Below are 14,830 nucleotides of genomic sequence, written 5' to 3' on the forward strand. Positions count from 1 at the left end.
TGCTTGCAATGCAGGAGATGCAGGTGACAATGTTATATTGCTATGTATTTTTGTCTCTTGTCTTTTTGAAGGATTATAATGAAGGTTGAGAGCCAAAGAACTGATGCTTTCAAACTGTGATACTGGAGAATAGTCTTGAGAGTCTCTTGGACGGCAAGGAGATCAAACCAGTCAATCTTAAAAAAACCAATGCTGAGTATTCATTGAAAGGACTTATGCTGAAGTTGAAGCTCCAGTATTTTGGCCACCTGATGCAAAGAGCCAACTCATTGGAAAAGATCTGATGATGGGAATGATTGAGAGCAGGAGGAGAAGAGGGCGACAGAGGATTAGATAGTTGGATAGCATCACTGACTCAATGGATATGAGTTCAAGTAAACTCCAGGAGATAGTGAAGAACAAGAAAGCCTGGCATGCTGCAGTCCATGGGGTTGAAAGGAGTTTGAACAACTTGACTGCTAAACAACATCAAAGCATCTGGAGGTCAGGCCTTTTTATTCATACCAATAGATAAAAAGGCACAGTTGCTGGCATAGTATCTATAATATAGTAAAAACTTAAAATGCTTGATGAATGAATGCATTTTTAAGGAAAATGATTTATCCTCAATCTAAGAGTAGTCCAGTCAAGTCAAATCTAGTCAAGGTTCTGGTTTTTCCAGTAGTCATGTATGGATGTGAGAGTTGGACTACAAAGAAAGCTGAGTGCTGAAGAATTGATGCTTTTGAATTGTGGTATTGGAGAAGACTTTTGAGAGTCCCTTCGACTGCAAGGAGATCCAACCAGTCTATCACAAAGGAAATCAGTCCTGACTATTCATTGGAAAGACTGATGTTTAAGATGAAACTCCAATACTTTGGCCACATGATGCAAAGAATTGACTCATTGCAAAAGACCCCAAAGCTGGGAAAGATTGAAGGCAGGAAGAGAAGGGGACAACAGAGGATGAGATGGTTGGATGGCATCCCCGACTCGATGGACATGAATTTGAGTAAACTCCAGGAGTTGGTGATGGACAGGGAGTCCTGGCCTGCTGTAGTCCATGGTGTCGCAGAGTCGGATGTGAATGAGCGACTGAACTGAACTGAACTTAAGAGTAGTCAAAAGGAAAACTCATCTTTGGACTTTCCAAGAATTCTCCAATGTGGTTAAGAACATGGCTCTTTAGTAAGACTGCATTGTTTAACTCTCAGGTCTGCTCTCTTATTAGCTATATATCTTGGGACAATTACAGAACTTCTCCAACTTTCTTTTTTAAAATATAAAGTAAAGATAATAATAGAACATTGCTGACTTGTTGTGGATTAAGTGAAATAAAACTTTTAAAGAGTTTAGAATAGAGCCTGCATGCGAGCATGCTCAGTCGGAAGTCATGTACAATTCTTCTGCAATTCCGTGGACTGTAGCCCACCAGGCCCTTCTGTCTATGGAATTTTCCAGACAAGAATACTGGAGTGGGTTGCCATTTCCTCCTCTAGGGGATCTTTCTGATCCAGAAATCAAACCTGCATCTCCCAAGTCTCATGCATAGGCAGCCAGATTCTTTTTGACGGAGCCACCTGGGAACAATGCCTAGCACATAGTAAAAACTAAATGCATATTATCCTTCAGAATTACTGTTTTAGATCCATTCTCTTATTTTTTTAGGAAAAAATATTAATTAATTACTTATTAAATTTTTGGCTGAGCTGGATCTTTGTTGCTTCTTGTGGACTTTCTCTAGTTGCAGCAAGAAGGGATTATGCTCTCATTGCTGTGCATGGACTTCTCACTGCAGGGGAGCACAGGCTCTAGCGTGCAAGGGCTTCAGTAGTTATAGCTCAAGGGCTCGCCAGTTGTGGCTCACCGGCTTAATTGCCCTGTGGCATGTGGGATCTTCTCTGACTAGGGATGTGTCAACTACATTGGCAGGTGGATTCTTAAACACTGGACCACTACAGGAGTCTCATTCTCTGATTTTCTTTTCTTTTCGCTCTCTCTCTTTTTTTTAACTTAAAGTGGTTGAAAGAATTGGAATTACTCTATGTCTTGAGAGTCCCTTGGACTGCAAGGAGATCCAACCAGTTCATCCTAAGGGAAGTCAGTCCTGAATATTCATTGGAAGGACTGATATTGAAGATGAAACTCCAATACTTTGGCCACCTGATCTGAAGAACTGACTCACTGGAAAAGACCCTGATGCTGGGAAAGACTGAAGGTGGAGGAGAAGGGGACGACAGAGTATGAGATGGTTGGATGGCACCACTGACTCAATGGACATGAGTTTGAGTAAGCTGCGGGAGTTAGTGATGGACAAGGAGGCCTGGTGTGCTGCAGTCCATGGGGTCGCAAAGACTCGGACACGACTGAGCAACTGAACTGAACTGAACTGATGTCTTTATTTGCCCAACAATGGTACATTTTGGTGGTAACCTAATTTGTTACTGGAATCTTCTCACTTTCTCGACACATGTGCCTTGAGGCATATGTCCTTGTTTTGGACCCTAAGCTTCCATTGTCTTCTTCAGTTCATGTTTCTAGCTTGTGCCTGGTTTCCATGAGGTAAGAGTCATTTTTCTGATTCTGAATATCCTTCTTGTCTTGTAGGCCTGCTGCTCTTCAGAGTTCCATTCATGTTTCATCCTTTTTATGTAGTTTTCCAAGAATGGATGTAATGATCGCATGAATTATAATATACTACAGTTGTTTACTTATTTGTATTTCCTACTAGACTAAGCTTTGCTAAGCCAGTGACCTTATCTCATTATTCTGTTTAGCCAATGCCAAGAACAAGGTCTAATGGTCTAGAAACATGCTAAATCTTGAAGCAAGTTTATAGCTTTGAATGATTTGTGATTTACCAGAGTTACAAAAAATATTTTTTAGCTAAAATGACCTCTATAGTTTCCTTTGTAGCTATGATGAAAGTAATTTGCTAAGATTTTTTCAATTATTTATTTATTTTATTGCAAATTTATTACAGATCTTCTAATTACAAAGTAGATAAAATGTTGTGGGGGGGGGAACAGATATAATTCAAGACATGGGTCCTGCCATAGTAGCTCAGAGATTAGTGGTAGAGACAAAGCACAATCAATAAGAAAAGCACACAATCAATAAGAATGATATAAATGATGTGTTCAAAAAAGTAAAGAAAGTGATGTGAGTTAACATATAGGAGCAGGATTATGCTGGCCATTATTTTAACAACCAGCTCTCTCAGAGTGAAAGCCTTGATTTGTAGCTTTTGCCAGTTTCCTGATGTAAATACTCCTACCAATACTGGATTCTAGCTACGCTTGAGATCACCAAATGCAAAATTGTGAAAATATGTACATAATTCAACCTTGCTAGTGATTTGGGGCTGGCTCCAAAATGCCTTTGGATGGGAGAAATGGTTTTCGACAGTCATGGTCTGGTCATTCATCATGGAAGAGCTACAGATTGAAAATAGTCTTGAAGATTGTTAGAAATTAGATTAGTCATGGAAAATACGTTCCAAATTTGGAGACTGGTAAAAGCAATGCATAGCAGCAGTAATGAGTGTGGAACATTCAGGCAAATGTACTCAGCACACAGTAGGTATTCAACAAATATGTTTGTAAATAACTGAACAGTAGTAAATAAACCATCTGATTGGAAAATGCATCTCTGTACACTGAGAACTAAGAGGACATCTCAGATGTTGGAGCAATTCACAGGTCTCTTTCTTCATAAAGATGTTTTTCAGAGATGATTGGATGACATCACTGACTCAATGGACATGAGTTTGAGCAAATTGTAGGAGATGGGGAAGGACAGGGAAGCCTGGCATACTGCAGTCCATGGGGTCACAAAGAGTTGGACACAGCTGAGCAGCCATAAGATAGCATTAACAAATAATTCTAAGAAAGAAGAAAATTTTAGTTTTCAAAGGTGGGAGAGGCTTCTAAACGTTGTATATCTTCATAATAGCTTTACCTCCATTAAAAATGCCTCCAAATGTTGAATTAAATTGTAGCATTTTCTATATAGATCAAGGAGGGCTAGATAAAGATCAACCATTTTCTCTCACCTGGCTTATAAATATGGAAATTGGTGGTTGGCAGGAGTCAAGAAGTGTTTTTTGTAAAGGACCAGAAACTAGATGTTTTCTATTTTGTGGGCCATATGGTCTTGTTTCAACTCTGCCATTTTAGCATGAAAACAGCCATAGACAATATGTGGATGAACGATTGTGGTTGTGTTCCAATTGCATCTTATTTACAAGTAAGGTAAGGGACAGATATGGCCTAAAAGCCATAGTTTGCATATTTCTTGCCTGGGGCATCAAGAGATCTAGGAAATTTAGGTTTCTTTAAAGTTCATGGGATGGCACCAAAGATCAAAAATATGCCCCAAATTCACAAAGATAATATGACATAAAAATGACTCAATAAACAGGATGAGATGGTGGGAGACATCACTGACTCAATGGACATGAGTTTGAGCAAACTACTGGAGACAGTGAAGGACAAGGAAGCCTGGCATGCTGCAGCCCATCGGGTTGCAAAGAGTCACACAAGACTGAGTGACTGAACAACAGCAGCAGAGTTTAATCCGTTTTGGTAGGATATTTCCCCAACACTCTTCCTTCTGCCTTGATGTCTAGGTTTGGTGGTTTTGATGTTATTTGCTATCATAATTTTGGTACTTACATACTTTCTTGAAAACTGATCTCTGAATAAAACTTGATATGGGATATTACTTAATTTTTATAATATTGCAGTTGCCAAGAAAGCAATAAAATCTGCTTAATAATCTTCCACTCACTTCTTTGATACCATATCCATGTTCTTGGGAACATGAGGGAGGTGGAGATGGTGACAGCTTCTTCAACCTCTCATCCATTGATGGATCCTTATGCTGTGCCCACATCCTGGTTATTGTAAATAATGCTGCTATGAAGGTAGGAGTGCTCTTTTCGAGTTAAGTATTTTGTTTTCTTCAGATACATTCCCAGAATTGGGACTGTTGGATCATATGCCAGTTGTATTTTTAATTTTTTGAGGATCCTCCATAGCATTTTCCATAATGGCTATATCAGTTTATAAATTTCACCAACACTGCACAAGGATTCCCCTTTCTCCACATCCAGGCCAACATCTATCTCTCGTCCTTTTGTTGATGGCCATTCTACCAAGCAAGAAGAACTGTTTCATTTTGGTTTTAATTTTGCATTTCTCTAATGACTAGTGATGCTGAGTGTCTTTTTATGGACCTGTTGGCTTTTTGTACATCTTCTTAACATACACTACATTTAAAACCAATAAGCATGTCATTTATGAAGTGCCAACCAACCTGTCAACAAACGCGTGATGAAGAAGGAAGATGGGATCATTGGCAGATCCTGGTACCTGGGACATCGTTCCGTTCATGTAGATGTGCAAGGCATTGTGCATACTGCTTTGAGAGGCATCTGCTATCCCAGTAAGCGGACTAGCAAATCCTGTTGGCAAAAAGAAAATTGGAAAAAAAAAAGTAGTTTGTTTTAATGATTGAAAATCTAAGTGAGTTTCTCATTTGGTTTACAACTGCACTTGAAAAATAATTGCTTGATTCAAACCAACAAAGTGAATCATAAAATGCATTCTGTATTGGGATTGTTCATATTCTAGATACCCAGTGAGCATTTAATAAATCTCTGTAGAGTTGAATGGTGTTAATCTGGTCACAATGGACTGATTAGCCAGATGGAATTGGCTAAGCCAGTCTGTGTTCCATCCTGTTGCTTCTGCCTACTATTCCTCCTTTAGATCCTAAAAAGTAATAAGACCTTTTTGCAATAATCAGCATAGCCACTCTCACTTCATTCTGCACCACGACTTAAAAACAGCTGTTTCCAGCTGTTATGTGTCCTCTTGCTTTCCAGTTCTGGTGGTTACTTTTAATTTTTATTTCTGATTCCAGAGAAAAATTAAAACTTGTGACCACTGACATTACAATTCATCTTTGACAGTCTGGAGGACTTCGGGTAATGTGTTTCATTTTGCAAAATATTTCAAAGTTAATTAGGACTCCATTAAATGGCTCTATTCATTGCACCAGGAACAATAATTATGATAAGAGTTATTTTTTTTCTGTATGTTAATTGAGCTAAATGCTTTCTGTGACATAAGTCCTTCAGTCTTTGCAGCAGCTCTACTGATTAGAAATTATCCCCACTGGAAAGAAGAGAAACATGAAGCTCAGAAAAGTCCTGAGTTTTCCAAGCTTGCACAGGTAGTAGCAGAGTCAGTATTTTAACCCATATCAGTTAGACGGCAACATCTGAGCTCTTGATATTCTGTGTTCTCTCCCATACATTACCAGGGAAGAGGTGAAGTAGGATATCAGTTCAGTGTCCATTCAGGGAAAACACAAAAGAAGAGTAGACCTCAGATTTAAAATCAAACAAAGTGGGAGGAACAGAGTTAAACTGTAAACCAGAATCAAGCTAAAGGAAAATGCCAAGGACATACTGAATTTCAAAATCTAGCATTATCAGGAAAACGGAAACTGTGAGGCTCTAATTTTATTTTAAAGGGCAGGATAGAAACAGCGCAGACCACAGGAGGCAGAGGGGAACTAGTTTCCTCTCAAGCGATTGGGATCATTCTGTCGTCAGCTCCAGGTTTAAGGTGTCGCTCTCGACTTTTGAATCCAATGCTTTGCGTGAGGCTGACAGCATCTCTGCCTCCTCAGCTGATGTTTTTGTCTCCTCCTTTTGAGCTTTACACTCATTCTCAGAGATAATATCAAGCCCAGCTACCTCCGGAAGCTTAGCCCAAGACCACACACTTCTCTCTCCCCTCTGACATCACTTGTGTATGACAACTTTTGTGATTGTGCATGTGTGTGTGCGCTCAGTTGCTCAGTCGTGTCTGACTCTTTGCGACCCATGGACTGTAGCCCACCAGGCTCCTCTGTCCATGGGCTTTTCCAGGAAAGAGTACTGGAGTGCGTTGCCGTTTCTTCTCCAGGGAATCTTCCTGACCCAGGGATCGAATCCACATTTCTTGCTTGTCCTGCATTGGCAGGCGGATTCTTTACCACGAGCGCCACCTGAGAAGCCCAAGATTGTATATACACGGTTCTTAATATGTGCAGGGATTTTTCTGAAAGCTTAACATGGTTATTTTCATGTAACCTTCAGAATGATTCTGCAAATTAGATATCTTCATAATCTCTGTTATGTACATTTCGATGAAGCAGTTTAGAGAGATTAGGCAAACTGTCTAAGATTAAAAAGCAAATAACAGAAGCTAAGGTTGGGACCACAAACCTGTTTTATTCCAGAACTTAAGCTCTTAAATGCATTGGTTTATTGCTTTTCCTATTAGTAATAAGTCATATATCATGGGGGGAATTTCTGTAGAGCAATGGTCTTTAAGCTTTTGAGTAGAACAGAATGAAAGCTTTAAAACCATCTTTTACACATGCTCTCACATATTTTAAGTAGTTTCTAAATTGCTTTAATTATAATTGCAAATAGTTTTAGAGGAAAAATTCAGGGGTAGATATTGCAAATAGTATAAATTTTAAAATAAAAATTTTTAGTCGCTTTATAAAAAATGTTTCCAGTGTAATGATTTGATATTTGCCATCATCCATATCAAAAGTACCTAAACAGACTCTTCTATTATAGTCTGAAATTTTATAAGATTTCCTTTTTTTCACTAGATCTCATGTTCTTGTTCTGTTTTCCCACAGGAGTGTGCCAAAATGTTATATATTATGCTTGAAATATTTTTTAAAAATTCATCAGCCTACCATACTTTTTTGAAACAAAACTAGGTATAAAAGTTAAAATTACCTTTTAAAAACTTCATGTGACAATATAATCTAGATTGTCATTAAAAATTTTAGTAATACATATTTTATTAGAATGATGTAAGACTAAATATTTTATAAAATAAGTTATTAAAATTTTATTGAAAATTCAGTTATTAACAATATTTATGAAAGATTGTTATTTAAAAGGGCTTCCCTGGTGGCTCAGACAGTACAGAATCTGCCCACAATGCAGGAGACCAGGCTCGATCCCTGGGTTGGGAAGATCCTCTGGAAAAGGGATGGCTACCCACTCCTGTATTCTTGTCTGGAGAATCCCATGGACAGAGGAGCCTGGTGGGGTGCAGTCCATGGGGTTGTAAAGAGTCAGACACAACTGAGTGACTAACATCCATTAGTTAAAAATTATTGCAGATATTTACAATACGCTGCAATAGTCGTTGCTAGAAAGAATAAGGCTCAGCGTATTCAATTCTAAATTAAAAAAAAAATCATTAGTCCTGAAAACTTTATTCTCATAGGAAACTAGTTAAATAAAATAAAAAATAATTAATAATAAAAAGATTTTTATAGGAGTTTCACTTAATTACTTAGTCTTTTTCTAGTATATGTCAAATGTGACATAGCTGATTCAGCATCAAAATAATCTAATCCATCAGTGACAACTCAAACAAAAATTCTTTGATGAAAGTAGCTATAAATGCTTTTATTTATAAAGCACTTAACTTTCAAGATACTCACTACTTTTTGTTAGAGCCATTTATTCCAGCAACGCTGGCGCCAATATTCTGAGTTCTTTGCTGGTTTAGTACCTCGTATGATTTTACCCCTTCTGGGTGATAAGTATGGATATAGGCTAGAGGTACGCCTTTCTTCTGAAAAGCTGAAGGGAGATTATGCAAGGGTAGGTGGTAAAGAAGAATCTCAGGAGATTTCTCACTCAGATTCATTTTAGTAAAGTATATTTGGGAAAAAGATCTGGAAATAAATTTTCTTAAAACTCTCTGTGCCAGGTACCCTTTAAAGTGTCTCAGTGAACCTGTAGTGGTGTTTTTTTAGCAATTTGAAGACACTGTTTGTAGAGAAAAGACTTTTAGAGAAGAGTTAACTGAGTTTTAATTCTACGTTTTTTTCTGAAAGTATTACTTGTCTCAAGTTATGTTTTGTGAGGCTTGTTTTCTTCATTGGTAAAAGAGGGAATAATTAATACTCATCTCATACCCTTAGTCAGTCAGTTCAGCCACTAAGTTCTGTCTGACTCTTTGCGACCCCATGGACTGCAGCACACCAGGCCTCCCTGGCCATCACCAACACCTGGAGTTTATTCAAATTCATGTCCATTGAGTCAGTGATGCCATCCAACCATCTCATCCTCTGTCGTCCCCTTCTTCTCACACCTGTAGTCTTTTCCAGCATCAAGGTCTTTTCCAGTGAGTCAGTTCTTCGCATCAGGTGGCCAAAGTATTGGAGTTTCAGCTTTAGTATCAGTCCTTCCAATGAATATTCAGGACTGATTTCTTTTAGGATGGACTGGTTGGATCTCCTTGCAGTCCAAGGGACTCTCAGGAGTCTTCTCCAATACCATAGTTCAAAAGCATCAGTTGGTCTGTGCTCATCTTTCTTTATATCCCAACTCTGACATCTATACATGACTACTGGAAAAACCATAGCTTTGACTAGACGGACATTTGTAGGCAAAGTAATGTCTCTACTTTTGAATATGCTGTCTGGGTTGGTCATAGCTTTTCTTCCAAGGAGCAAGCGTTTTTTAATTTCATGGCTGCACTCACCACCTGCAGTGATTTTGGAGCCCAAACACTAAAGTCTCTCACTGTTTCCATTGTTTCCCCATCTATTTGTCTATTTATCAAACAATTTCTCTCACTATTATAGCAAGTGTGATACAATTAATATAGAATCTAGCACAAGACAAATGCTTCCTGAATAGTACCTATCATTTCTATAAGTTTGCTGCATCTGATAAACCGGTGCCTATCCAGAGAGCTGCTAACCAAGAATATGGGCCACTCCAACTGCAGAAAAACTGCTTTTGCCACAAATTTCCACCTTAAGGATCCATACCAGCACCAGACACTTCTTGACTCGACCCCATGAACTGTAGCCCGTCAGGCTCCTCTGTCCCTGGGGTTTATCAGGCAAGAGTACTGGAGTGGGTTGCCATTTCCTTCTCCAGGGGATCTTCCTGACCCAGGGATGAGACCCATGTCTCTTACACCTCCTGCATTGGCTGAAGATTCTTTACCACTAGCACCACTTGGGAAACCCCTCCTAAACTCGATTTTTCTACGAAAGCCTGCCTGCTTGCCCTCAGCCAACAATAGATGTGTCAGGGTGATCCTGAAAACTAGATTGCTATTCTAAGCATGTTTTCAGCTAGGCTAGAGTTTCTTTCTTTCTTTCTTTTTTTTTTTTTTTTTGCTAACTTGCCAGATGATGCATCTAGGAATGTCTCCAATGTTCTTATGAAGGGTATTTGAATGAGAAGCACGTGGGGTTTGTCAGAATATATTGTGTTATGTGCTCAGAAATAGTTCAAAGGTATAGGTTGGACAAACACCCAACCTCTTTGTGATAAATACCAAATTGTTAATACAGACAGTCTGATTATATTAACAATTTTAAATGGACTATGTGTATCTAATCTCTTAAAATAGGACTGGAAAGTCCTCTGAAACAGAGACCAAAGATGTTGCTTTGATTTTCCATAGTCAGAAACAGAACCTTGCACATCTTTGTATTTAAAAGAAAATATAAAATATTTCTCAACATATATACATATATATATACATATATACGTATATATGTTGAGAAATATTTTACATATGTATACATATATACATTTCTGACGCAGGATACAGCATGCTTGGGGCTGGTGCATGGGGATGACCCAGAGAGATGTTATGGGGAGGGAGGTGGGAGGGGGGTTCATGTTTGGGAACGCATGTAAGAATTAAAGATTTTAAAATTTTAAAAATAAAAAACTAAAAAAATAAATAAATAAAAATAAAAAATAAAAAATAAATACAAAAAAAGTATACATATATACAGATATATATGTATATATGTGTGTTTGTATACACACAGATGGAATAGTATTCCAGCCCCCAAAATGAGAGAACGTTTGCCATTTGCAGCAACATGGATGGACTTGGAGAGCATTATGCTAAGTGAAATAAGTCAGATAGAGAAAGCCAAATGCTGTATAATATCACTTATATGTGGAATCTAAAAAATACACCAAACTAGTGAGTATAACAAAAAAGGAGCAGACTCACATACATGGAGAAGAATTTAAAAACTATCAGTGAGGAGAGAAGGGGGGCAGGGCCGGTATAGGCATAGATGAATAAGTATGAACTATTAGGTGTAAAATAAGCTACAAGGATATATTGTACAAGACAGGGAATATAGCCAATACTTTATAATAACTATAAATGAAAGATTTTCAAAGATTCACCTTTGAAAATTGTGAATCAGTATGTTGTACACCGGTAATTTATATAATATTATATGGTAACTATATATCAATTTTTTTAAAGTCTTAAAAAATACTTCTCAATTCTTCAGTGATACCATCCTGTAAAGATCAGGAAGAGGAAAAATAACATTTCTCTCCATAAAATCTACAAGGGACCTTTAAAGAGCTCTATGCTCCTACTTAAGTGACCAAATAAAGAGAATGTCATAGATGTAAATAACATAAAATGTGAATAAATTATTTTCTATTTTAGTTCTTCACACAATTCATTTTTTGCCTGGTGAATCACCTTGAAAAAATAGAAAACACCATCAGTAGTTTCTCTTGCCAAGATTTTATTCCCTTTTGGAAGAGCGAGTCCAAGAGGGATTCTAGTCTATAGATCAAACTTTTCAAATGTCTTTCATGTACATGATCTCATTTGAATCCCAGGGGTGAATATTATCACTGTCCCAAGTTTCCAGATGGGAAGACATAACAGAAGTTAAAAAACACACTTAAATTCAAGCTAGAAACCGAGGCAATCAAGGAATTGACTATGGCTCTGACTGATTTCAAATCCCATGCTCTTTTCTACACACTAAACTGGGGTAGAGTTCATACTGACTTGCTGACACACCTTGAAACCTTTTATTATGCACTATGAGATGAATTTAGTGACTTGCTATTTTCATCCATTGACTATCATCAGCAAGGTGCAGAGTGCATTATTGCCTCTCTCTCGTCCAAGGGTTCCTCATGATGGAAAGTCTAATAAGCCAGCAGGGACCTTGTTAGCAGTCACAAATGCCAAAATGGATCGAAGTTCTTTGTGAAGGGCAGTGACAGTTGCCCAAATTACTCTGTTATGCCTTCAACTCTGCGTGCTACATTCCTATGGGAAATTAATAAACACAGTTTCAGGCTGATGATAACAATAGGAAATTTCAGCTTGTCACTCCATCTATCTTTCTCTTTTGTTTCTTCCCCAATAGCACTCTGGAGAGTTTTTGTGTTTGTTCGCTTGTTTTTTTAATATTGATGCCGATCTCTGAGCCCTGGAAGTTCAGATTTAATTGGTACAGAGTGGGGTTCAGGCACTTGGAGTTTTAAAACACCCCAGGTGGTTCTAATGTGCAAACAGGGTTGAAATTCAATGATTTAGGCAAAATTGCTCTCTAACCTCTACACTTGAACTCACACTTTAAAAACTTTACCTCTGGAGATATTATTTTCTTCACCTAAAATATTTTGCTCCTATATTGTGACAGTCTAAAAATGCTTCTGTCTTTAAAATTCCACATCATGAACTTCTACCTTGAAATATTTTCATATTGATAACTGCTCCAATGTGTACCCATGAAAATGATGTTTTAAAAAATTGAGCAACTGCTACAAAGCAGGCACTAGGTAGGCATTTTCACATGTATTACCTAATTCAGTATACTCCTTTCTAGGAAGCTGGGCTATAAATGTTACATTTTATCATGCCTGTCAGAGTCTAAAATGTGAAAAAATACATGGTTAAATTTTTAGAACAGAGTACACTGAATTTATTTAATTTTAAGTGCTTCTTTAACCTATTTTAACATTTCATAGAGTTTCGGGGATATAACTGGAGGAAAAAACCAAACAGAAGATAGAAAAATGTACATTGATGCATATTAAGATCAAAGAGAAGGGACAGTTGACAGCAACCCCCCTCCCCCCAGCTATATTCCAATTCACTCTCCTGGTGCAGCTTTCTTCTGGAACTATGAAGTACATAGCCTCACAGGTTACACACAATGATTTTACGAGGTTGTATTTCATGGTTGAGTACTTTTCAAAAGTTTATAATTTAGATGACTTGCAGCAGAAATATAATACTGTAGATCAAAAAGGATCCTTGGATCTATGCAAGTCCCTAGTTACAATAAAGCATTAACTTTCATTCCAACTTCAAGGTTTCTTACACAAAGTGCTAGCTCTACAGTCATAGATACAATTAATTAGTATTTATGTTTATTAGAAAATATTTTTAATTTGACTCAGGAAGTCTCTTCAACTATGGGGAACAAAGCAATGAAGCAAACACGGTTGTGGGTGACTATTTACCATGTAATTATTAGATGGCAGTTAAAAGGTTCAGATGTTGCAGAATCCGCCTGCAATGCAGGAGACCCTGGTTTGATTCCTGGGTCGGAAAGTTCCTCTGGAGAAGGGATAGGCTACCCACTCCAGTATTCTTGGGCTTCCCTGGCGGCTCAATCGGCAAAGAATCTGCCTGCAGTGGGGAGGCCTGGGTTTGATCCATGCATTGGGAAGATCCCCTGGAGGAGGGCATGGCAACCCACTCCAGTATTCTTGCCTGGAGAATCCCCATGGACAGAGGGGCCTGGAGGGCTATATACAGTCCATGGGGTCTCAGAGAGTTAGACATGACTGAGAGATACAGCACACACAGCATAAAAGGTCACAAATTATCCACAAATTATGTAAATTTCTTAGAAATGCAAACACTCAAACCCTACCAAAAACTGTGAATCAGAAAGTCACTGGGATTCACCATTTGTGTTAAAAAGTCTTTCCCGTGGTTCTAAGGCACACTAAAGTCTGCACTAGAGAACTGCTGCTCTAATTTTCATTACTTGTCCAAAGACAATGGTGAAACCAGTCAAAATTATAGTCACCTCCATGAACTCAATAAAGAAAGTAGAATTATTTCCTGTATTATCACTTGAAATTGTTTATTTTAAATATCAGACTGATTTCTCCTCTTGGTAACATCAATGTTCATGTGTGTATATATACACTTGTGTGTGTATGCAAAGAAAATGACATGAAATCCTTTTGTTTATATACATATTTACACAGTAGACATGTGATTTACATTATCCAGTGATTTTTTCAACATTTCTTAGACCTTATCTCCAGTTTATAAACATATCTATAAAATTTTCTTACACATTAATCATAATGGTTCATTCTTCATTTATAATTTGTCTGAAGGTTGTTTTAAGGTAAAATTTTAAATGGCATTCCATTATTCGTGTATAGGAATGCAAGGGATTTCTGTGTGTTGATTTTATATCCTGCAACTTTACTGTATTCATTGATTAGCTCTAGTAATTTTCTGGTGGAGTCTTTAGGGTTTTCCATGTAGAGGATCATGTCATCTGCAAACAGTGAGAGTTTTACTTCTTCTTTTCCAATTTGGATTCCTTTTATTTCTTTTTCTGCTCTGATTGCTGTGGCCAAAAACTACAGTAAAGTTGCAGGATATAAAATCAACACACAGAAATCCCTTGCATTCCTATACACGAATAATGAGAAAGTAGAAAAAGAAATTAAGGAAACAATTCCATTCACCACTGCAACGAAAAGAATAAAATACTTAGGAATATATCTACCTAAAGAAACTAAAGACCTATATATAGAAAACTATAAAACACCGATGAAAGAAATCAAAGAGGACACTAATAGATGGAGAAATATACCATGTTCATGGATTGGAAGAATCAATATAGTGAAAATGAGTATACTACCCAAAGCAATTTACAAATTCAATGCAATCCCTATCAAACTACCAGCCATATTTTT

General features: G+C 37.6%; 1 protein-coding gene across 1 annotated transcript in view; it reads right to left on the reverse strand.

Moving 5' to 3' along the window:
• TYR (tyrosinase) overlaps window positions 1–14,830 on the reverse strand; it is a 110,997-nt gene that overhangs the window by 58,916 nt on the left and 37,251 nt on the right. Inside the window, 1 exon segment of the mRNA NM_001287562.1 lies at window positions 5,299–5,446. Coding sequence (NP_001274491.1) covers window positions 5,299–5,446 — 148 coding nt within the window.

The sequence above is a fragment of the Capra hircus genome, chromosome 29, assembly GCF_001704415.2.
Source record: "Capra hircus breed San Clemente chromosome 29, ASM170441v1, whole genome shotgun sequence".
NCBI classification, from domain to species: Eukaryota; Metazoa; Chordata; class Mammalia; order Artiodactyla; family Bovidae; genus Capra; species Capra hircus.